The sequence below is a fragment of the Mercurialis annua genome, linkage group LG6 (assembly GCF_937616625.2).
Source record: "Mercurialis annua linkage group LG6, ddMerAnnu1.2, whole genome shotgun sequence".
Taxonomy (NCBI): domain Eukaryota; kingdom Viridiplantae; phylum Streptophyta; class Magnoliopsida; order Malpighiales; family Euphorbiaceae; genus Mercurialis; species Mercurialis annua.
The window spans coordinates 41213516-41240209 of NC_065575.1; the positions used below are offsets into that span (position 1 = coordinate 41213516).

The following is a 26694-nucleotide window of genomic DNA, read 5'->3' on the forward strand; positions in this document are numbered from 1 at the left end:
AAACGTCAATCAAATTTACCCCGATTCACATATATAGAAATTAAAACAAGATCAACTGACGCCAACATATATATCACAAGATAGGACACAATTAGGGTTAATTTTTTTTTTTTCATTAGATAATCATATTATTATTAATAAAAAAATATGTGTTCTATTAATTAATCTTTAGATTTACATTCAAAAAAAGCATTTATATTACAAGTCGATTAAAATGATGAAAAAATGTAAAACTATGTGCTTTTAGCTAAACTCATTTGATATTATGTGTCAAGTTGGGGATAAATGCTCCTTCATTTCATTGGATTTTAATGGTTTAATTGTTGAAAATACTTCATCTTTTCGATTTTTTTTGTTTATGATCCCAACTTTTAAAATCTTTTAATTTTATTTTATTTTTAAATTTTCAGTTTTAATTGCATTTGTTTAAATTGGAACAGAAAAAGGTTCAAATATGCCCTCATATTTGGAATTCTTGATTGTAAAAAGAAAAATTAGAACAATATGAAAGATATATTCAAACTTTTGCTAACTCTAATTTAAACAAATTGTTATAATCGAAATTGGTTAAAATTGACAATTAAAAAAGTAAAAAAAGTAGGGTATTTTTGGATAGTTAGAACAGTTTTAATTTTTATGGCATTTGATCATTTTATTGGCCAACTTCAATTCTGAGAATAACGATTGTAGATATTTGTATATATGAAAATTTTGTTTAGGCATAGACAAAATAATAGAGCTTGGGATAGAAGCATCCAAATAGTAAATTATTAGAAACAAAATGTATATACAAAACAGCTTACAAGAAACGTTTGTCTAAGAATCTGCAAAAGCTAAAGTGAAAAACTGAGTGTTTTAGATCTTTAGTGCATATATAGATATGTTGATAATGTAGCAAAAGAGAAACTAATAATGGCGCCGGTCGGATTACCTCCCGGATTCCGGTTCCATCCCACGGACGAAGAGCTCGTCAATTATTATCTCAAACGAAAGATTAGCGGACAAGAAATCGAACTTGATATCATTCCCGAAGTTGACCTTTACAAATGCGAACCTTGGGAGCTAGCAGGTAATCGAATGAATATTTTAATTGTCTGATTGCAATTTTTGGTAGGTTGTACTAATGTTGAGTTACATTTTTCTTATTAGAAAAATCATTTCTACCAAGTAGAGATCCAGAATGGTACTTTTTCGGACCAAGGGATAGAAAGTATCCGAATGGATTCAGAACGAATCGAGCAACTAGAGGCGGATATTGGAAGTCGACGGGAAAAGACAGAAGGGTTAATTCTCAGAATACTGCCATTGGAATGAAGAAGACATTAGTTTACTACAGAGGCCGAGCTCCTCAAGGCATTCGAACTGATTGGGTTATGCATGAGTACCGCCTCGACACCTCCGCAATTCAGGTAGATTCCGCGCACATTACCTTAATTACATTCTATACAATCATAATTCACAGGGGGCGAAATCTTTTTAGTCGAAGAATACGTCGTTCGATTTTTCTTTTAGACAGAACGTAATTCGGGTAGATTCCGCGCACATTACCTTAATTACATTCTATACAATCATAATTCACAGGGGGCGAAATCTTTTTAGTCGAAGAATACGCCGTTCGATTTTTCTTTTAGACAGAACGTACGTGTCATTGATTCTTTTTTTAATTTGTTAGACCAAACTATATGTTGTTTGGCTCAATTTTTTTAAAATAATTATTCGATATTATTCATCGGTCTCACATGTCTCGGAACCGAGATGGGTGGCCACCCAACCTCGCCCCATCCCTGATTCTGCAAATGAATATATATATATATATATATATATATATATATATATATATATATATATATATATATATATATATATATATATATATATATTGCACCCAAATCTAGTTAGTCCTATGTTTTAACGTTTGGTTTTATAATTTAAAAGGTGCGTCTAAATCTTCAAATTAGTTTCATAGTTTTCTGTTGGCATTCTCATTTCTGTACAATATCATTATCATAGTTCATGTGACTTCATTGAAAGAGCCTTCACATTAATATTGGTCCATGTCTACTATTGTTCTGATCAGCACAACTGTTTGATTTAGGACCTAAAAATAAAAGCATATAGAAATCATGCGAGCCAGATTTTATTTAGCTTTTAGCGCTCTTTTCGGGTGTAAATCTCATGTATTTAATTTCTTGGACTAAAAGAATCATGGAAAACTAGCAATACGTCGACAATTTGATTTATTTTCTTGGTATAATGCAGCAACTGCAGAATGAACATGTTATAGTTAGGGTTTTATAAAACAAACTTAAGAACGCATGCATGACTTGCATGGGAAGCTAGCTACCTGTGTTTTATTTCTGACATATTCGTTGCTTGGGATGGTGTAAGAGAATTTTATATTTGTTTGTTTTCTCCAATCAGACAAAAGTAGTATCCTCCAATGTGACTCAATCCCCTTCTTCTTTGAACATTCTGTGATCTACAAAAGCACCTCACTATGATCACTTTCATGGTGTCGGCAACTTTTTACTTTATTCCCTAAATATTATATATTTATCACTTTCTTAGAGGAAAATAATATATTTGTTACATTTTACCCGCGTGTTAAAATCAATCCGAAGATAATATAATTAGAATAATTGCAGGATTGTTATGCATTATGTCGAGTATTCAAAAAGAATGGAATATGTGAAGAGCAAGGGGGACAATGTAGTTTATCATTAACGGAGACCTCGAACAACAACGATTACGAAACCATGTCGCCGGATCTTTTTATCGGAACATCGTGTTGCGTCGAGGATGATCAAGACAAAGATGATGATGATTCGTGGATGCAATTCATCACAGATGATGATCCCAATTTGCCTGCTCAAGACATTTCTCATCTGCCTATAATTTCACACACTAATTTTTAGTGTTTATTGGTGGTGCTCAATAATTTAATGCAATCATTTTCTTACAATAAGCAAAAGGTTTTTGGGTTTTGATTCTTTTTTTCTTTTCTGTTTTTGACCTTACATCAACATGTTTTTATTGTTTCTTGTGAAACTAATGAGTATACAAAATATATAATTATACTCTTATTGTTTTATGTATGATTTACATTTGTTTCTCAAACTTTATACTCACATACATATACTTTTATGATCAAATTATCTAGAAAAATATTGCGGTTACCGAACTGTACATATATATAAATATATATATATATATATAAATATATATATATATATATATATATATATATTTAACATAATGATTATCCATGTTTTATTTTTAATATTTTGATAATCGAATTAATATTTTTTAAAATGGGAGATTAATCATCTAATTCAGATCAAAACTTATAACTTGTTGTTTGATTATTAAGTGTTTGCAGTTTTAATCTTGATGTAAAAGACGACATGGAAAGTTGGAAAGAAGGAGGAAACAAAAAGAATGGAATAACAAACATCAATACCCACTATAAAATAAAGATAAAATGTATTTATATATTTACATATATATAATTTATATTCGAAAAATTGATTAACTTTTGGATTCTTATTTTTTTTCTTCAAAACAATGCAGCTGAGCTGATTTTGAAATGTATATACAATCAATGACATTGACATACTCATACGCTACACTGACGTACTCATACGACATGGTTCGTCTTCCATGGAGGAAGACAAATCAGATCTGATTCACCAAATCTAATTTGTCTTCTCCATTGAAGACAAACTAGATTCGATTTGACGGGTCCGAAGACGGTGGCGGGGTCGGAGGGTGGTAGAGTCGGAAGCGTTAAAATATTGGTTCTTATTTTATTTTATTTTTAATTAAATTTTAAAGATTTACCATATATCTATTTAATTAATTTCTTGTTTAAGACTTATTTGAAATTTTTTTAAACTAAAGGATTTGTTTGAATTTGTCCAAGTAAAAAAAACATAAAATCACCCTTAAATTAGTTGTTTTGAATTTCATTCTTATAGTCATAAAATCGTCAATTTTTTTCCAATTTATGGTGTTATTGAAAGTCAAAAAATACGAAAAAGGTAAAATTGACGAAATTATAAGGTTGGAATGCTATTGAAAAAAAATATATCAAAGGTCGGTAGTTTTTAAAACTACTAGTCTCGCTTTGCGTGCTACGCACGTGGCTCGTAACGTGACTCGTCAATTCATGTATTATTATTTTAAAACAAAATTAAAAAAATCAAATTAATTTTTTTTGTAAATTTACACATAACTAACAAAGATTTGAATAATATTAATTGTGTTGGTAGTGTAGTCAAACTAAAAAATTGATATTCCTATTAATTTGGAAAAGATTAGCTATTTTTTCTATACTCAATTAATATTCCTCTATCATGATATAATTTTATTTTAACTAAAACTCTAATTATAATAACTTTTTAGTAATTAATTATTATAATTAATTTGTTAATGACTATCAAACCGTTATTTAATATAAATTAAAAAGGGCTATTCCGTAAATTTGCCTGTCCCCTCCCCCCCATCCGTGCTTTTATATATAGTATAGATATTAATTTGTTAATGACTATCAAACCGTTATTTAATATAAATTAAAAAGGGCTAATCCGTAAATTTGTCTGTCCCCCCCCCATCCGTGCTTTTATATATAGTATAGATAATTAATTTGTTAATGACTATCAAACCGTTATTTAATATAAATTAAAAAGGGCTATTCCGTAAATTTGCCTGTCCCCCCCCATCCGTGCTTTTATATATAGTACTAGCTAGCGTTCAGCCACGTGCTACGCACGTGAGCGACATTTATATGACCCGTTATATATAAGTATTAATTAAATTATTAAATATAACATTTTAGTTTTTTATAAATATTTTTATTGGAATTGGATTTATAGTACGCGGATGATATTTATAGGACATATTTAAATTGAAATTGTAGCACATAAATACTATTTACATGGCCCATTATATTATTATAAATTTTGTCTCATAATATCATGTTAGAATATATGAAAATATAAGTTAAATCTTTATCTCATAGTCTGATAGCTATGGCTTATGGTATTTAAATTTATAAATATATATATTGACCCGTTATATATATATTAAATATTAAATAAATTATTAAATATAATATTTTAGTTTTTACAAATTATTATAATAATTTATTTACAGTATTTAAATTTGCTAATATGTATATTGCCTGTTATATATTAAATATTATGTAAATTATGAAATATTATATTTTAATAATATTTTAGTTTTTATCAATTATTATTATAATTTAATATAAAATTATAGCATGCAAGTGATATGCATTTGATCATTTGGATTAAATCTTTATTCATCGAATTTCAAAAAAAATCTTTATTCTTCAACCCTAATGGTTAATTGACCCGATATCTTATTTTAAAAGGAAAACTATTAAAAAGACCCCAATCTATTAAGTATTATACAAATTAATCCTACTAAATATTTAAATACAAAACTACAAATCAAACCTAAGAGCTAAAGTACAAATCAAACCTTAAGTTTTGAGAGCTTTCCAAATATATCCTTCTGTTAGTGTAATCCGTTTAAACTAAACGGAACTGATGACGTGGCTAAAATGATGACGTGGCTAAAATGGAAGGAGTTTCTGCTGATGTAGCACTGGTTTTGCTACTGATTTTTTGGGCACAATGCTTAGCAAATCTGTGGGTCTTGCATTAATGACTAAAACTCAACAAATGATAATTAATTGAAGTTATATGTGAGCTTATTGTTATGTAATTGAAGACAAATAATTTTTTTACAACTTAGAGATTTAAAACAGAGAAAAATATACGATTTTGAATAAATAAAAAAAACTCTATCTTATAGTTTCTTCTTCTTTTAAGTATCCTATTCACTATAATATTGAACAAATTATGTTTGCACTTAATTTCGTATTTTTGTTAATATATTTTTATTTGTATTATCTTATTTAAATTAAAGTTCTATTAATTTTTTATTTTTTAATTATAGTTATACTCTTAATGAAGTCTATTATTGTAATTGTGCATGTCCCCCGGTTTTTCGCCACGTGCTACTCACGTGAGTAATATTCATATGACCCGTTATATATTTAAAAATAATTAAAATATTGAATAAAATAGTGTTGATAATATATTTTTATGAATTTTTTTATTCATATGTGTGCTACACACGTGGGTTATAATTATATGACTTGTTGTTTAATTATTAAATATAATATTTTAATAATTATTCTATATATCGACTATTTTTTATATTAAATTATAGAATTTGTTTTTTTTAAAATAATATTTATTTTACTCCTAAATGAAAAATTCACCATTTTTTTTTTGTAAGAAATGCATATTGTTACTCTATTGTTCTTTTTCGCCACGACTCCCTGTTTGATTTGATTTAAAAGTAGTTTTATTTATTTATTTTTATTTTTTTTTGATTATTTTTTTTATGTTCGGATGTTGGTGTATAACATCATTGTCGGATTTTGACAATTACATTAACACCACAACCATAAGATATAATATGATAGTTTTTACTTATTATTAGTTGCGACAAACTAACAATTGGAGAATATGTTTGTGTATACGCATAACAGATAATACCCTAGTAAAAGTCTAATTAAAATTGTTGAATCTTATTATTAGAGTTATGTTTGTACTTGATTTGTTTATTAGCATTAGTTTTACAATTTAACTCTTAGTCCTTATTCAAATCAAACACTCATTTAATTATTATTTTTAGAATTAGACTTATATTTAACTTTGTAATTTTTTTAATTATTAAAGACTAATATCGTAATTTTGTTTGTCCACCCCCCCTTCCCACATATAAGATAGTTATAGATAGATTAGCCTTCTAGAATTATATTAGTTTATCGAGTTATACCAAACACAAGAAACTGGAATTGCAAATCATGTAACTTTAAAACCCATTTGTTCCAATGGAGTCTTATTGAATTTGATGAGGTTTTTTTTAATATATAAGAGGAGACTTGGTTAATTTGACATAACTTCATGGAGTTTTCAGTAACTATCCCTATTATTACAGAACACATAGTATAAAAGTTGAAAGCAACACAATTAAGTATGTAAGACGTTTAATCACTTCAGGCAATTCTCCAACACAGCACCTATAGAAAATTAACGGTAGCAAAACTACAATAAATTTGATGATTATAAGTTGGTACCTCAAGAATGAATTTTAAGCCTATAGGATATCATATGCTATAAAACAACTTTAGCCATCGACAAAATATGAAGTCTTTCATTATCAATTTGTGACCTCCAAAATTTTAACTTGCTGCCGCAGCTTCAGCTGTGCCTCACCAGCTGGATTTGTTCATGAGAGATAAGACCGAGTATTCAACGACATTGTTGTCGTCGTTATTCGTCTCTTCATAATTCCTAATAATATGGCCCCGTAACATTGGGCTTCTCAGGACAATGCAATAGTATCATTCTCTTGCTATGTCGGCATAAATTACAGTCTCCAAGAACCAATGCAGGCCTTTTATATAACAAAATTTGCTCAGGTATAGAAGAGGCCAGGTTAGAATCGTGCAGAAAATGTCAGATCATCCTACATGTCTTGTAGAGTTCCCGTTCCAATTGCTGTAGCACTCAGCTGCGTCGCAGTTATAGCTTTCTGCAAATTAATCGATAGTAAATCAATAACTGAACAAAATATCCAGCTAACAAAAATAGAGTTAAGTACTAATATTTCTTATGCAGCTCCATTTCAATCAGATAATTAGTCTGAAAAGCTGAAGATGAGGCATTTAATCTCCAAGTTTCATCATACTCGCAAAGCGATTTTAGTTATCAATATCCGCACGAAAAACTTCACAAACACATCCAGTCTAAGAAATTGTTCGAAAAGCTTTAGAGGGTTAAATGCAGAATCTATCAGCATGTGAAATTTTAATGATGATATAAAATTAACAGTTAAATTATACTCTTTGCTTTAGGACCATGGTCCATGAGGGTCATCTTAAAAAACAAACAATATCAACCAAAAATAAAAGAACGAAACCAAGAGAGATAAAGAGAGACATTGTTAACAATGAAACTAGACGTGTACATGATAATATCCATAAACGAGGGCGCCATATACTTCATGGTTATGCCGGCGACATTGAGGTTAAATCTAGTTAGGCGCTCTCCAATAGATCAAAGTTGCATCCTCTTAACAACAGTACTTAAAGGATTGCAAGTGATACCCAAACTCATGCACAAAATTCATATATCTTGAGAAATCTCAGCAAAATGAGATCAAAGCTCAAACGTGCACCCCAACCTATTAGTTGGTATTGGCATACCCGAGAAGATTTGTCCGATAAGATTCATCATAAACAAATTACATTAAAAATTCAGACACTTTGAACTGCAAAGAGAATAAATACATAACCAAGAGGTCCAATCCAAGACAAATAAATATATATATATGAAACACATCTGTGTACCTGCAGATTTCTGGAATTCTGAGCACCATATAAAATTTTGATGAACCGTCCACACAAATATATAGCTGAACTCATTTAGCTATGTGTTAAGATATGCAGTTGAATTGAGTATGTTATGATGAAGATACACCTTCAGGAATCCCATGTCCATACTTGTACATCAAACCTCTTACTTGATCGACCTTGTATTTCAGGCCACAGATTAAGTAAGCCCTATACATTATTACAAATGTCTTTTTTGTGCGGTCGAGGTTGAAATTCTCCAAATCATTGAGGACACTTTCCATTTCAGCCAAGCGCTTCTCTGATGCATACATAACCATTTTACAATGATAGAGAGACCTGCAGATTCTCCATCCTGCATCTTCAGCGCGTTTTACAAAATCTGCAAGCCTGTCTACCGCATTACATCTAAAATAGCTTGCAATGATGACCCGCATCATACGAGCCGTTGTAACAGTTGTGTTGTGCTTAAATGCCTCATCTATTGATTTCTCCATCGAAGCTAATAAATCCTGTTCTGCGTACACCTTAATCAACAGAACATTTAACCAAGGTCTATACTCCTCTTCTGGGATAAGCTTTAGTAGTTCTTCAATCCTTTGAAGTTTATCAGTGGCCGAACTCTTACAATATGCACATATCATAGCCCTGATTAATGGTATATCATCGACATTAACATGATCTTTCACCAATTTATATATCTCTTCCATATTTTCTAAATTGCCAGAATGAGCATAACCTCGAAGCATTAGCAAGTAGGTGTCAAGATCAGGCTTAACAGGACCTTCCTTCATCGTTTGAAACGTTTTCTCCATACTATCCCACATCCAAGCAGTAACATACCCAGCAATTAAATTATTAAATGTAGTCACATTTGGTGAAATATTTACATCCGTTAACTCCCTAAATGTTGCCTCCATGTGATCAACCAGCATTGAACGACCAAAAACTGATATAAGAATGTTATACGTTACAACCGAAGGACCAATATTCGGTTCCTTTTTCATGTCAAGAAACAGAGACCGGCATTTATCACTGTGACCATTGTACATGTAAGCACCCATCAGAGCATTATATACACAAATTCTCTTAAGACCCTTGCTACAAGCCTCCGTAAAAAGCTCAATCGCAAGATCAATATTCTTAGTCCTACCGGCTACGGCGATACCCTTTGCATACTCCTTTTGTGTCATCGGAATACTCGACTCCGCTTGTTTTCTTCTCCAATTAAACACCTGCATATACGAGTTTAAACACTACATTGAGCACTCTGCGCACAATTTACATCAACACAATCCCACCAAACCAGAAAAAAATTCAATTTATTTATAACTGTGTAAAAACATGATCCAATAAATTCAATTTATTTACCTCTGCAGCTAAATGAGGTAATGAAGCCAATTGCTGTAATAATTCAATTAAAGCAAATCCATCACTGTGCCTTCTAAATAATGGATCACCTTTCTCCTCCAAAACCCTAAAAACCTTATCAAAATCCTCAACATGTTGAACCAATTCATCCCGTAAATGCGACACCGTTTTACTCAACTCCTCTCTGGCTATAGGATCAGCAGGGGCGAATTTATCAGAGAAAAGGCCAATAATGGTCGGGAAAAAGGTAACCGGCCGTGAAGTGTGAGTCTGTGCGCGGGAAAATTTGTAAATTGGGGACTTTATGGGGGTGAATATGTAAGGAGTTAGGGTTTGGGTTGTTGAAGATGGCGATGATTTGTGAAGAGAAAGTAGCTCTGTTTGAGCTGCTACTGCGTCTGATAATTTAAATACGCGCTTCATTTTTAATAGCTGGTGAAGATTAGAATAGCTTCTGATTCATTTTTGGATGTTTTTTTTTCTAAATTAGGGTTCTAAGAGGGTTTCTAGGGCGGCGCTGATTGAGGACGCGACGCCGATAGGAGTAAGATCTGCGAATGTGCGGTGGCGACTAAAGCCAGAATCTACCTCTGCGCTGGTTTTGTGGGCTTTCATCAGCTGTTTGATAGCCGGCCCATGATCCAATCTTCTTAAAAAAAAATGAGAAAATTAGGGAAAATACTCCATTGTTTAAAATAATAGTAATATTTACCTCAACAAGGAAAAGATAGAAAAAATACCTCACTTTTTTAGCACCTTTATTTTTTTACTCTAAGCTCTTTTATTATTATAATAATACTTCTTTTATATTATCTTTTACTCTAAGTATTTATTTTATTACTTTAACACGTGTATTTTTTTTTTGTTCTCTGATTTCTTCTCTCTCTCTCTCTCTCTTCTTCTTCTTCTTCTCCATTTTCTTCTTTCTTTTTATTTTCTTTTCTTCTTTTTCTATTGTTCCGCCGTTGTTCCTTCATCGATCCGCCGTCGTTCCGCCATCACGCCGCCGTCGATCTGCCATCTCGCCGCCGTCGATCTGCCATCTCGCCGCCATCGATCCACCGTTCTTCCATATTTAGTTTTAGCGTTTTTTTTCTTAGATTGTGGTGATCATTGCGATTTATTTTAATTCTCAGATCTATAAAAATTGCTCTTTATTTTTTTCAGTTTCAGATCTAAAAAATAGCATAAAAAACGATTTTATAATGGAAAAAACGATTTTCTGCAGAAAAACGATTTTCTGCAGAAAACAGCGTCTGATTATCATATCGGTATCACTATGACATTATCATATCATTATCATAACACTGTAAAAAAATTGTCAAAAAAATACTTGATTATCATATCGGTATCATTAACGTTAGCATATATGTATCATAATATTATCATATCAGTATCATAATATTATACGTTTATGATAACAGTATGATAAAGTTTATGATAATAGTATCAAGAAAAGTGATTGATTATCATTTCGGTATCATTAACGTTAACATGTATGTATGATGGTTATCATATCAATATCATAACATTATACGATTATGATAATAGTGTGATAAAGTTATGATAATAATGTGATGCAGTTATGATAATAAGATAAACAACGTTATGATAAATTTGATGATAATAATATGATACCCTTTGATAATAATATGATAAGGTATATTAAAATGTTATGATATATTTATGATAAAGTACGTTATGATAATGTTATGATAATATATTGTTATGATAAAGTACGTCATGATAATGTTATGATAATATAATATTATGATAAGTACGTCATGATAATGTTATGATAATATACTGTTATGATAAAGTACGTCATGATAATGTTATGATAACAGTATGATAATCGAACATTTTTTTATAGAAATTTTTTTATTTTCTGCAGTGTTATGATAACGACATGATAATGTAGTGATAATGATATGATAATCAGACACTGTTTTTTCGCAGAAAATCGTTTTTTTTTGCAGAAAATTATTTTTTTCAGATGAAAATCGTTTTTTCTACAGATTTTTAGATCTGAAAACTAAAAAATTGTAAGATCGATATTTTTTAGGTCTGTAAGTTAAAATAAACCATAAAAATTACAGAATCGATATTTAAATCTCAAATAATAATGGAACGACGGTAATACGACGGCGGAGCGATGGCGAAGCGATGACGGAGGCGATGGCGGAGCGATGGCGGAGGTGATGGCGGAGAAATAATGAAGAAGAAGGGAACAAAAATGGAGAGAAAAGAACCATAGAAGAGAGAGAGAGAGAGAGAGAGAGAGAGAGAGAGAGAGAGAGAGGGCTGTCATTAATGTGAGAGTAAAATTCTGAATATTTTGACACGTAGAGTACACAAATAATTAGACAAAAATCCTGAGGTATTTTTAATATCTTTTCTACACTGAGGTAGTATTTCCTATTATTTTTAAATTTTAGGTAAACACCTAATAAGCCCAAAAAAAATTATACCATATGACTCAAATTATGAAATTTTTATGTTAGCGACTCGGATTTTTCTAAAAAAAATCTCTTATTTTTTAATAGTTCTTTATAGATAGTTTACGGTAGTGTAAACTCAATATAAATTTTTAGTAAAATTAGTTTAAATAATGCAATTTCAAAATTTACACCTTTGAAAATAAATTTATAAAGTAAAAAAAACAAACAAAAAATTATAACTATCTATAAATTTGTACGGTGGTCGGTGTAATCTCAATATAAAAATATCTTAAATTAAAAAGTAATATATAAATTCATAGTAAACATAAAATAAACTTGAGCTTTTTATTAATGAAACACTTATTATTACAACAATCATTAAAAAAATTAAAAAAAATGGTATTTGTACCTGAAATAAATTTAATGCATTATATATGCAAATTTAATATAAAATCAATATAAATTTAATGTAAAGAATTCTGAAGTAAATATTAATAAAGTGATTGTAAATTTTAAATTAAATTAGTTTAATTAAATAAATTGAATAAAAATATACACTATTAAAATTTAACTTTTAACAATGTAAACTTAATATAAACTTAATATAAATTCAATGTAAATCTAATGTAAATTCAATGTAAATTTAATATCAACTCAAGGTAAACTAATATAAAATATATTCTTAATAAATTGACTATAAATTTAAAATTAACTTACTCTGATCAAAATTAATTTATAAAGTGAGAAATAATCTAATAGTAAACTAAAAATAAATTTTATAAGATTCTATGGTGTTCCTTAATAGATTCAATGTAAAATCAATATAAATTCAATATAAACTTAATGTAAAATTAATATAAACTCAATATCAACTCAAAGTAAACTTAATATAAAGAGAAAATTACTCTAAGACCCCTCATGTTTGTCATAATTCACATTTTGGTGCCCTTTGTTTTAAAATAAAACGATTTGGTACCTCAGTTTTGATTTTGTAAACTATACGACTCTTTTGTTAAATATAGGTACCAAATCGTTAACGGAATAAAATGTGAGGTACCAAATTGTTTGCAAAACATTTGAAATTGAGGTACCAAATCGTTAAAATAATTAAATGTGAGGTATCAAATCGTTTACATAATTGAAACTGAGATACCAAATCGTTTGAAAGTAAATATCAAATTATTAACGGAACTAAAAAAAAAGGGCCTTATCGTTTAAAAAATCAAAACTGAGATACCAAATCGTTTGATTTTCAAACAAGAGGTATCAAACTGTGAATTATGACAAACGTGAGAGGCCTCAAAGTAATTTGCTCTAATATAAACTAAATATCAAATCAATGTAAACTCAAATTAAACCTTTTTAACGTTTTTCGTGGTGGTCGATGTGAACGCAATATAAACTTAATGTCAATTAAATATAAACTCAATGTAAACTTAAAGTAAATTAAATGTCAACTTTATGTGAACTAAAAGTAAACTATATAAAGTAAATTTTTAATCAGCAAGGCGATTATATTTTTAAAATTAACTTACTCTAATTAAATTAATTTATTGATATTTGATACTATTAAAAATATACCTATAAAGTGACAAATGAACTAATTATAAATTTTAAAATAAAATAATTTAAAGTTTTATTGAAATTAAACGAAATGAAATTTAAAATAATATTAATTTAAAATCAACATAAACTTAAAATAAATTTTTAGAAAAATAATTATAATTTACAAACTAATTTATTTTTCTCAAATTAATTTATTAATAATTTAACCATAAAAAAGAAACTATAAAGTGACGAATAAACTACTAATAAATTAAAAAAAACTGTCTAACATTTTGCGCTATTGTCTGTGTAAATTTAAAGTACTTAATATAAATTTAATGTAAACTTAAAAGTGAATTAATAGATTTATTTTTAATATAATCTCAATATAAATTTAAATTTAAACTATCCAAAATATTTTATCATGAGATTCAAAATGGCATTAACCCTTCAACATTCCATTTGTTTCTATTTTTGTTTCTTTGATATATTTTCAATAAATTCTTTTATCCTAATACATTTCCACTAGGGCAATGGTGATGACTATCTACAAATATCATGAATGTTTTGTTTAAATCTCATAACATCATTTACTGCACAAGAAAAAAATCTGCAGCCAACAGTTGTTGTTTTAATACAAATTCTTATCACAATCACGATCTCATGACCCATCAACAATGAAAAGCACCCCAAAAACCATCAGCTCTGCACAAATATTGCCATTTTTTAATTATCACAAAAATAATTGACTCACCAAATTTTTTTTGTTTAACTCACCACCTTTAATTTTATCAGGAGCTGAAAGCAGTGGTTTCCTCTTAGTCTTATCCAGCCACTATGCAAGACAAAAAAAACAAACAGTTTGCTTATATAAATCACACAAGAACAATAAGAAGTGGACAGAGGATTATAATTATCCTATTTTTTCTTAATTTAAATTAATTTTGAATCATAGAAAATTTGTGAAAGGTATTTTATTTTATTTTGAGAAATTACTGCCAAAATTTATATTGTGAGATAAAAATATAACAACTTTGCGTTTTTAAGAGATTTATAAAAAGAATAAAATTTTCATTGTAAGAAACTCCTACAACAATTGATATGGCAGTTATTGATTGGCCTCTTTCAATACATTTAATATATCTATAAAGTTATAACTTTAGTTCCTATATTTTAGTGAAAGTATTTTAACTATTTGAAGTAATTTTTTTTTATTTTTCCAAATAATACTCCTAAAACTAAAATTCTTATTAACATTTTATCATGAATGAAAATTAACTCATATATTAAGAATAATATAGTCGAAATTTTAATTTACTATGATAACAATTATCTAAAATCATTTAAGTGTAACTTACCATAATTTTTAAAAAATAAAAATAGAGGAAATATATGTATATCTAAAATAATATATTATATTAAAAATAATTATTAATAAAAGTTTTTAGTAGCTGAATTTATAAAAATTATTTTTAGTTAACTAATTTAACAATATTTGTTAATTCTATTTTTTAATTTCATTCCGACTTTCAATTTATTATATGCAACACCACCTTCTAAAAAAAATTAAAATATAGATAAAAATTATCAATCATAATTTTTTAATAAATAATCATAATATTATTCAGTTTGCAATTTTAAAATCCATAAATTGTGTGGACATGTTTTATATAAAATATAGGAACTAAAAATGTATCTTAGTAGATATATTAAATGTATTGAAAGAGGTCAATCAACAAGTGTCATGTCAATACAACCAAATTTGTAGAAAAATTATATTCTTATGAAAAAAAAAACCTTAAAAAGGGGGCAACAAATCCAAATTTATTTCTTTATAAATAAACGAAGCATTATAATAGAAGTTCATTCGGAAAAACCACTAAATTGAATTACCACACAAACAGAGGAAACATAAACTAATCATGCCAACCCATGAATCCAATTACGATTAGCACATGTATAATATAATCAATAAACAGATTATAAAGATTCAGTCTTTTAAGAATAAATATTTTCTCTAAATGAAAAAATCTCATTTTTAATTATAGTATTGTTGATTTTTGCAGAAAATTTTAATAGGATGTCAAGAACAGTAATCACAAACCTAATAATGGTGCTTATAACACTAGAAACACAACTAACGACTATAGAAATGTGTACGGTGTTTATAAAATGCAAATATTCTGATCTAACAAAAAAGTGTACGGTGACAATAACAACGACATCGGCTAAAGCAACATTGAAACAATGACATAGGTGGAAGTAGTATCACTGTACTTGTCAACCACCACACCGCCGATCTATTTTCATTGATAAATATTAGATTTCTTCATTTCATTTTGTTCAAATCTTAAATCCATAACCTTTGAGTTTGTGAAACAGAAGTAGACCGAAATTGGAAGAATATACGACGTTGTGGAAGAAAGTGAAAAAGAAGTAGGCGAAAACTTAAAACACATTTAAAGAGGACTTTCCTGAACCTCCGTCGGACCTCGTTGGACCACTGTCAGATCGCCGCTAAACTTCTTCTCTGCTACACTGGTATATTAAGAAGAATAGAACATAAGCACCGAGTACATAATTGTCCTACTTTCTCAGAATTTAAGTTAATTTTGGATTATGGAAGATTTGAAAAAAATTGGGGAAATTTCTGCCAAAACAAAATGCTCAGATAAGAATATAACATTATAGCGTTTTTAGGAGATTTGTATAGATAATCCAAATAAAAACTCTTTAGCCTTTATCCATGGTTGCCGAACACCACCTTCAAGCCTTAGGTAGGTCATTTTGATTTATTTAATTGTATTTAAGGAAAATAATTATAATATATAGATTATTAACTATTTGATTTTTTTTTGAATTTAATGAAGGTTTTGATAGAGTATGGGAGTAATTAAATTCTAAAAAAATGTGTTCAGAGCTCAAGGCAAGTTTTTTGTTTTAATTTTTTTGGATAAATCTTAAGTTCAATGGATATAATCTTATTAGGAGATTATAAGATTAAAGAAAAGTCTGGGACTGTTCATATTATTGCAGAAAATTAATTCAAATAATGAAAACTAAGCGATTCGATGGTTTTGTTTATGAAGTTTTCATGATAATTATTAGTAAAATAAGTAAGTTCTAATGAATAAAATATGAATTGGATAATTATGTGATGAAAAAGAGGAGTTTAATTATGAAGTAGGTTGCTGAAATTTAAGGAAATAATGGTGAAAATTAAAGTGAAAAATTTGAGTTTTGTTTTTTTGTTTTTTGTTTTTTTTTATAATTTCAAGGTTAATTTATTTTAAGCAAATCATGTTGAGGTTCCTGAAATATATTATAATTAACAGTTTAATATTTCTTGTTTTAATATCCTATTTAATGATATCTTATTTTTAATTATGTTAATTATTAGCCCCTCCGTTAATTTTAACACTTACTTTCAAACGATTTGGTACCCCATCTTTAATTTCGTGGACGATTCGGTCTCCCATTTTTCATTTTGTTGAACGATTTGATACCTTATTTTTAAACAATTTGGTACCTCAGTTTTAATCAACAATTTGCGCTTTCAAATTAATAGAAGTCTCTTAGTTAACATAATTAAAACCGAATGACCATTAAATAAACTTTTAAAATAAGAGATAGTAAACTGTTAATTATAATACAGCGCATGGACCTCATCGTAATTTACCTTTTACATTTTATTGCTTTAAATTAGTAACTAAGTGATAATTGATGAAATATAGTGTTTGATTAAATTTTGAGTTGTTGGGATTGGGTAGAGTGACAAAAATAATTTTACTGTATATCTTCTAATAATTAATATTTAATAAATTAATAAGTCTAGTAATTAACAAAATATTCGAAAGCCAATTCTAATATTACGTCTTATATAATACTCAATAATTAAATAATTCTAATAATTAATAAATTTTTAATCCACCATGTATACTAATTATTAGAGGGTCGACTTAGTTGTAAAAATTGGTCAAAAATACTCTTCTGACACAAAGAGAGAGTGATATGGACAATTTGATATTATTAATCCTAATAAATCATGCTTAATTCTGATTAACCTTAATTAAAATTTTAATTAATTAAAACTCTAATTAAGAAAAAGTTATGGATTTTTTTTTCTACTTTTCCCCCTCAAGTAATCAATTTAAATCTAATTAATTAATTTAATTCAAACTTGATTAAACTAATTAAATCTCAATTAAAGTCCCTTTTATTAAAAAATATTCAAACCAACAATACGATCTTCAAACTCCATTTTAGAGAAAACAAAACAAAATCCAATATAATATTAAAATTTATTACATGAAATCGAACAATTCTTACCACAGAAATCACAATCTTCTCCGAATACCCAACTAAATAAGAAATATAAACCTTAAACCTTTGTTGGCTTAAACCCCTAATATCCAAATGGAATCAGCTGAAGGAGTGTATGCTATGGAGAAAGATATATTTCGAATAGCGGAGTTCAATTTAGATTTAGATGGACAATTAGAAAGCTACTCTAGACTGATGGACGAGCTGAAGAATATAAACAACAGCCTTTATTTAGAATTGATTATTCTCCACCAGGGGGGCGACCTGCGGAGGCCGCCCCAGTCGGCTGGAGAATGAAGAGGGGGCTGATTCCCTCCTCCACAGCCGCCCTATCTTACCGACAACAGTGGCTGTTGAAACCCTAAAGCCTGAATCTCTTTTAGGTAATTTTTTTTATTTCAGTAAGGAAAAACGGTGCCGTTCTGGTAGAAGAGGTTATAGGTTGGTTGTTAAAATTTTAGCATCGAATTTATATGTTATTGCATTTAGAGCTTTTTATGGTGGAAAGTGGCTCGATTGAGAAGCAATAACATGTTGAAAATACTACAAATGTTAACTGGATATACCTAAATACTAAGTCTAAAACACTATTTGATTTCTTTAATTATTAGTTATTAGGTGGGTTGAATTACCATATGTTGCATCATTTTATTTAATGCTTTCTTCAATTTATTGACTATTCTAAAAAAATTAATTCGAAAAAGAAGGAGATTCAACAAATCCACGCCGGTGGGTCTGTTTTGTTTTCCAGTGAACAGACCCACCACACCAGACGAATTAAAAAAATTTATTTAAATTTTTAATATTAAAATAATTATTTATTTAATTATTTAAAATTAAAAAATAATTATTTATTTAATTTTTAAATAATTTTTTTCGATAATGAATGGGCGGCGGCGGGTGGCTGTTTCCGGTTGAGTGATTTGATTTAATTGGGTGGATTAGTAATTTAGGTATGATTTGATTAGATGAATGAATTATGTTTGATTTAGTTGGTTGAATGACTTTAAATTTGTTTAGGTTGGGTCGATTTAATTTGCTTTTTTACTCTTATAGATTTTAGAAGTATTTTGGTTATTTTACAGTAAAAAGGGTTTAGTTGACATTAAGTCAGTTGCACTAGTGTTGCTCTCCCTCTCATTTTCCTGCAACCTTTAACTCAAACCATATGCAGACAAAAAATCTAGAGAATGCTGAAGAGAAAGTACCTTGTAATCTCTTCCGTGAAAAGTGATTCAACCTAAACATAAGTTGTTGTGAACATCTTTTAGTTCATTCATCAGCTGAACGTAGCCGTCTAATAAACTATCCAAATTGAAATGAAACTCCCCCATCCTAAATCTGTCACGCTCCATGGGCGGAGCCACACTAGGGCGCCTGCGCGGACGCCCTATTCGGCTGGAGAATAAGGAGGGGGGGACCGACTCCCTCCTCCTCAGCCGCTCAATACCGCCGGCAATGTTGGCTGCTGAAACACGAAAACCTGAATCTCTTTCTTCAAAAAAGAAGGAGATTTAACAAATCCACGCCGGTGGGTCTGTTCTGTTTTCCGGTGAACAAACCCACCACACCAGACGATTTAAAAAAAATATTTATTTAATTATATAAAATTAAAAATAATTATTTGTTTAATTTTTAAATAATTTTTTAGATGATGAATGGGCGGCGGTAGGTGGCTGTTTTCGGTTGAGTGGTTTTATTTAATTGGGTGGATTAGTAATTTAGGTATGATTTGATTGGATGAATGAATTATGTTTGATTTGGTTGGTTGTATGACTTTAGATTTGCTTAGGTTTGGTCGGTTTTTTTATTCTTATAGATTTTAGAAGTATTTTGGTTATTTTACAGTAAAAAGGGTTTAGTTGATTATTAAGTCAGTTGCACTAGTGTTGCTTTCCCTAAAATATCCCTCATTTTTCGGTAACCTTAAACTCAAACCATCTGCAGACAAGAAATCTAGAGGATGCTGAAGATGAAGTACCTTGTAATCTCTTTCGTAAAAAGTGATTTGACCTAAATATAATTTGTTGTGAACATCTTTTATTTCATTCATCAGCTGAATGTAGCCGTTTTATCCCAATTGAAATGAAATTCCCCCATCTTAAATCTGCACACTCCATGGCATAAGCTATTTCCGCGGCAGCTACTACTTCCGTATTCAGAGGAGTTGAGAGATTAGGGTTTATGGTTAGGGTTCTAAGAAGAGAAAATTGAGAAAAATACACTAATTCTAAAAATATTTTATATTTTACACTTTCGGTAAACAAAAGTTATTGAAAATACCATTTGAAATTTAACGAATAATCATTTTACCCCTTGAACTTGGCACAAAATATCAAAAACGTCCAAATTGAGAAAAGTGGATCGCTTTTACAATGAACTTGGTAAAATTGGTACAAAACTCCACCTCCCCACTCTCACTCAAGAGAGTGAGAGACACTCTCCGGTTTTCAAGGTGTTTTTTTTTCTAAAATGGTTTTTAATAGAAAAAGGTTTAAAATGGTCCTACTCTTTTTTCAAAATTTAAAATTAATACCTAATAATTAAAAAAACAATTATAATCCTTTTAATTTAAAACCTTATATAACAAATTAACCCTAAAATTTTATATACGTAACAAACTAACCCCAAAAATCAGATTTAAAAAAAAAACAAATCTTTAAACTTTTTCGGCCAGCCACCGTTCGCCACAGAAGCTGCTGGTCCTCTTTCCGGTGAGGAGCTCCTTGCCGGAAAATTTAATTTTTTTTTAATTTTTTGGAAAAGGTTCAAAAAGGCCCATGATTAATTAGAGTGTAATTGTAATTAATTAATGTTTAAATATAATTAATTAGAGTAAATTATGAGTAATTAGAAACTCACTCTCCAATTAAGGTGCCACGTCAGCATAGTGGTGTATTTGAGCCGGTTTTGCCAAATTCAGGGTAAAAGTGATCTGATTTTGCTAATTTAGACGTATTTGATACTTTTTGTGCCAAATTCAGGGGGTAAAGTGATCCTTTGTTCATTTAAAATTCAACCAACAGGTATAATTACACCACAAAACAATTCCATAGATTAAACACACCCTTCAACTTATCCAGAAGATAAAAAACCAGCAATCTGGGGGGAAAATTCTACTGTATATTAAAAAATCTAATACAGTACAAAAACAAAATACATATAATTAATTAATTATCCACCGAACATGGATAATATTAAATACCATTTTAGCTAGCTACCAGGAGGTGAGTCCGTGTCTTCTACTCCATGGAAAAGTTCGTTTTGATCTTCTTCTTCTTTAATTTAATTTAGCTTTTCTTGTTATGTAATTCATCTTTGCAGTTTGATCATGTTTTGACTTTTTATGCTGAGATAATCGGAACTTTTAGAAGTTAATTTGAAGTACTGTTTAGTGTTTAATTGAGTTTAATATTGTAAACTTGTTGAATTATGATCAAATGTGTTTGTTTTTTCAAGTAAAGTGACTAAAGTGAAGTGTGTTGGTAAGTTTAAGCTGATTCTGTTTGCAAGCTTTTGTTGAAATTGTTATCCTCATGTTATTTGTGTGACTGAATTTTACTAATTTTAACACTTAAGTATAAGCTGAATTTAGAGAGGTTTATAATTTCTGTCAGTTGTTGGAACTTAGCAGTTAAATTATGACTATTGAATGGTTTAGATTGAATTACCTGAATTAATGAAGTAAAAAACATAGATTATTTGTAATTCGAGTTCGTTTTACAGCTACCGAGTTAATTTGATATGAAAATCGTGGTAGTATATCGAATGCTTCTTCCGTATAAACTTTCTTGCTTGGTTTTGAAGTAAAATGTTTTTTTTTTCCTGGTTGGTCTTCCATTAGCGAAATGGGTTATGCTATGAGTAGACTGGAGATTGATTCTGAACATTGTGATGGGTGTAAGACCATTAATGCAATTGATAATGGCCAGAAATCCAACACATCGTTCAATATTTTAGATCATGAAATTTCCCTTGAAACAAATTTGAAGTCAAGGCCCCACCAACGACTGGACGAAATGATGCCTGGGAAGCGGAAGTTGCCTGTTTCGACGGTTAAAATGTTAGCGGGTCGAGAAGGTAATTACTCAGGAAGAGGGAGATTCTCTGCAGCTGATCGTTGTCATATGCTTGGACGATATTTGCCTGTCAATGGTCCTTGGCTTATTGACCAGATGACCAGCCGTGCTTATGTTTCTCAATTCTCAGCTGATGGTTCTCTATTTGTTGCTGGGTTCCAGGTATTCTGTTTACAGCTTTGTGTTAGGACTGATTATTTGCAATTAAAAATATGTTCATGGTGCAAAGGCTTGTCTAGATTATAGTACTCTCAGTGAGTTGCATTTGTGCTATTCCTTGACAAATTTTTTATTTCAGGGAAGCCACATTAGAATATACAATGTGGAGAAAGGTTGGAAAGTACAGAAAAACATTCTTGCCAAAAGTTTACGTTGGACTGTTACTGATACATCTCTTTCACCAGATCAGCACCATCTTGTGAGTTTGTGTATCTTTTAATTGTCTGTTTAATAGTTTGAAACCTAAACTTTTATATATTTTCACCTATGTTTTTTATGAAAATTTAGTTTGGTGTTGCAGGTCTATACCAGCATGTCACCGATTGTCCATATTGTTGATGTCAGGTCTACAGCAACAGAGTCACTTGCAAACATAACAGTATGTATTCTTACGGTTCTAGTTGCCACATTAGTTGATTATAGATTCTTCTCAAGTGGGAGGCAGAAGCAATATAGATTCCCTTGTGCCTTGAAGTGTATGTCAATAAACAAATACAGATGTGATGGTGGATCCCTGCCATTTTTTCATTCAAGGATTTGTTATGTTCTGATGAATATTATTTTTGTTAAATTTGTATGTCAAATTGATTCTTATTGAATTATCTGTTAAATAATTAATTCACTCAATAGATCAAGCTTTTAGGTGAGGCTCGGACAATAGTTATCATAATCTCTAACACATTCTCGCACGCGAATGACCACCGGGTTTGAAGTGTGAACAAGCATAAGTCCAATTTTACTTGTGCATTTAATTGATGAAATAAGGATTGACGAGGATCGAACTCTAGATCTTCCAATCATAGAGGCTCGGCTACCCTGTTTAATAATCAATTTACCCAATAGCTCAAGCTACTAGGTGAGGTTCAACAATATCATTATCTCTAACAAAATTCATGTGCTTTGCACTTGTAGGAGATTCATGATGGTTTGGACTTTTCTGCTGAAGATTATGGGGGCTATTCTTTTGGAATATTTTCTGTGAAATTTTCTACCGATGGGCGTGAACTTGTTGCTGGAAGCAGTGATGATTCAATATATGTCTATGACCTTGAAGCAAATAAGCTGTCACTTCGGATTTTGGCACATGGAGTATGTTGGCAATCCTGTTATGCACCTTTGATTTAAGATATGTTCTTTTTCATAATTGTTGTCTTGAATATTTTCTGGTTGTCCATATCACATGCATTGCTTCCTGCAATAGTCTCTATAACCTTTTCTATAACCTAGGGAAATTGTCAAATGTGCTGTCTCATCTATACCTAGGATTTCAAAATTCAGCGTTTAAGTGCCTATTACAACCAGTTAGCGGTATGCCCCCAGAGTACACTTTAGCTTTAAGTTAAATATTCATCAAGATGACAGAACAATTAAAAAGCAATGATGGGCAGCGCCATTTTAAGTTTATCAAAAGTCAAATGCAAATCATGATCTGTTGAGAAAGTGTTTAATTTCATGCTTCTCACTTGTACTTCTTTCTGTTTCGAATTCATTTGTAATTTTTGTATCACATACTAATGATGCTGCCTTCACACTTTCCAGTTATTCTAAGGGATCTTGCTTAAAGTCCTTGTTATCATACTATTTCTACTGTCTTTATAATGTCTGTTAACTCACCTGACTAATGTTGGCATCAAATTATAATTTGATTATAAGGGGAAATGAGATAATTAGAAAACCTGCAGAGAAGGCGAGTGAAGTAATCTTAAGTAAATTGGAAATTAAACTGGTTAAATCAGATAATATTGAATTAACTTTATCTGGTCAGATTTGAAAGTCCTTTTCCCTGCCATTTGTCTCTCTCGAATGAAGGTTCCGTGGGCTAATTTTTATTAGAAGTTGGAACGCAAAACTTGCAGAGATTCTAATTTCATTGAATTTTGAATGTTGCAGTCGGATGTTAACACTGTATGTTTTGCTGATGAAAGTGGCCATCTCATATATTCTGGGAGTGATGATAATCTCTGTAAGGTAAGACTATATCTTGCACCCAACAGTTCTGAGGAAATCATCTTCTTTATGCAAATTTGTACGTATATTAGCTGTCTAGCTTGATAAGGCTCTGGAGAACCAAATTTTAGTTAAGGGTGTTACAGTAATAATTCCTCTGTATTGTTAATATTGTGACTGAGTTACAAATTAATATAAATTGTCTTCCTGAAGCACACATTTAAGGCCAAACTTGCTTATTTCGTTAACACATTAGAAACACTCGAGGATTTTTATTAGGTCTAACGAGTAGCTAGAGAATTGGCATTATTGTTAGTGCTTGAGTACAAACTAAATAATTTCCCTGCTCTGCATGCAATTATATGATCCTTTCCATGGCTGCCCACAGTTTTTGTCATGATGCCACATTATTGATTAATTTAGGGTTGAGGACCCTTTTCTTCCCAATATTTAAAAATAAAGAACAAGCTATCGGCATGGAAAATCACTATATCTTCGATATCGCAAGGAAAGTAACTTGTGTTACTATGTTCTGTTCTGCAGTTTTCACTAACCAATCTTCGGTCCTATAATGGAGTGGATAACATTTTATTATATATAGGTGTGGGATAGACGCTGCTTTATTGCAAGAGGCAGGCCAGCAGGGGTCCTTGCTGGACATTTAGAAGGCATCACATTTCTCGACAGCCGTGGAGATGGTCGTTATCTTATATCTAATGGTAAAGATCAGACTATCAAGCTTTGGGATATTCGAAAAATGACTTCTAACTATACTTGGTAAGCTTTCTTTATGTGCCACAAGAAATGTCTTCTATCACAAAATTGTGACCTGACAATATAATGCATATTTTGTTAATATGGGCTTTGATATTTGCATCTCTTTTGGATTAGAAACTATTCAGAATCCTCAACAATAGGATGTTTTTTTCATTGTTGCAGCAGCGCAGGTCTCAGGAATTATGAATGGGACTACAGATGGATGGACTACCCACCTCAGGCAAAAGATCTGAAGCACCCAGGGGATCAGTCAGTGGCTACATATAGAGGCCATTCAGTCTTGCGTACGCTTATTCGCTGCTATTTTTCCCCCACGTACAGGTGAATGTTAATATCATCAGGCTTGTGACATGTTTATATCTTTTTAATGTCTAGGATGATTAGTTCTTACTAGATCTAACCAATTTGGGACAGTAGACTTTAGCCTTAAAATGTACACACAGTTATGTTGTAATAGCCCATTTTCTTGAATATTTTGCAGCACTGGCCAAAAGTATATATACACTGGATCTCATGATTCTTGCATTTATATATATGACTTGGTAAGTTACCAAATCCACCGTTGCTTTATTCTTTATATGCATGCTTCAAATTCCCATTGTTGATTCCAAATTGGTAATGTTGCTTCACACTGAGGCCATGTGCCATTGGTGAACCATAACCATGTTTATAATTATGTAAAAGGCTTAATTTGTCTTAAAAAAAACTAAACATTTTCGGGTACAGTCAAGTCTAACCAAACTTTTCAAATTTATTTTGCATTTTTAGCTTTCAATTATAGCCTTTTTTCAGAATCAATAAAATTTCAGCTACTTGTAAGCTCCTCCAAGTGGCGAAAATTCCCTTTATTTTTTCAGTTGATTTTGGAAAATGGCTATAGGTGAAAGCTAAAAATGCAAAATATACTTAACTTGAGGCTGTTTAGATTTTTTAAGACACTAGTCCTATTTAAATTATGTGCAAGTTTTATATATATAACCTTCAATTTCAAACCTAAATGGTGCATTTCTGCGGAAACGTGTGCAGGTAAGCGGAGAACAAGTTGCAGTACTGAAACATCATAAATCACCGGTAAGAGATTGCAGTTGGCACCCAGATTATCCGATGCTCGTGAGCTCGTCTTGGGATGGAGATGTTGTCAAATGGGAGTTTCCTGGCAGTGGAGAGGCTCCAATACCTGCAGCCAAGAAGACAATAAGAAGAAGGCAATTTTATTGATATAAACCTCATATCAGCTGTCTGTTTGTGTTACTCTGTAGTAAATATATGTGGTTCAATCTGACTTAAATTTTTACCAATATTCAAATAATATGTATAATTAGCATGTAATTTGAGTTGATTCATTTCTGTAATAGACCAGTTCTGTTGTACATAAATATATACCAAGGAGGTGATTTATAGATATTGAAGCATTTAGTGTCCAAGTTTCTCAGTTGGTCATTCTTTGTTGTCTTCATAAATTTATACTTACACGAAGTTATTTTATAATTTAAAAATAATGGAACTAATCTAAATAAGTAAGAATTTTACGATTCAA

At 30.3% G+C, this 26694-nt stretch overlaps 3 protein-coding genes across 8 annotated transcripts; 2 read left to right on the top strand and 1 right to left on the bottom strand.

The window, feature by feature from the left end:
- The first annotated feature begins 868 nt into the window (after positions 1-868).
- On the top strand, positions 869-3075 carry LOC126688079 (NAC domain-containing protein 86). The gene is made up of 3 exons (XM_050382653.2): positions 869-1069; positions 1150-1409; positions 2646-3075. The coding sequence occupies exons 1-3, from the start codon at positions 913-915 to the stop codon at positions 2913-2915; spliced, it is 687 nt and encodes a 228-aa protein (XP_050238610.1). The 5' UTR covers positions 869-912; the 3' UTR covers positions 2916-3075.
- Positions 3076-7070: 3995 nt separating this feature from the next.
- On the bottom strand, positions 7071-10413 carry LOC126688305 (pentatricopeptide repeat-containing protein At2g30780). Its single transcript, XM_050382957.2, has 3 exons — positions 9827-10413; positions 8453-9690; positions 7071-7635 (listed from the first exon to the last, which is right to left on the bottom strand). Exons 1-2 carry the CDS (start codon positions 10247-10249, stop codon positions 8566-8568), a joined length of 1548 nt encoding a protein of 515 aa, XP_050238914.1. The 5' UTR covers positions 10250-10413; the 3' UTR covers positions 7071-7635; positions 8453-8565.
- A 10790-nt stretch (positions 10414-21203) lies between these two features.
- Positions 21204-26581, top strand: LOC126687091 (LEC14B protein). Of its 6 annotated transcripts, none has more exons than XM_050381459.2 (10): positions 21204-21392; positions 21980-22376; positions 22513-22632; positions 22735-22812; positions 23346-23522; positions 24324-24401; positions 24982-25157; positions 25323-25478; positions 25639-25699; positions 26184-26581. In XM_050381459.2, the coding sequence occupies exons 1-10, from the start codon at positions 21385-21387 to the stop codon at positions 26373-26375; spliced, it is 1443 nt and encodes a 480-aa protein (XP_050237416.1). In that variant the 5' UTR covers positions 21204-21384; the 3' UTR covers positions 26376-26581. The 6 variants fall into 6 exon arrangements, with proteins under 6 accessions (XP_050237416.1, XP_050237415.1, XP_050237418.1 ...); XM_050381458.2 differs by having other exon boundaries at positions 21206-21392; positions 25320-25478; XM_050381461.2 differs by having other exon boundaries at positions 21206-21362; positions 25320-25478.
- The last annotated feature ends 113 nt before the right edge of the window (positions 26582-26694 follow it).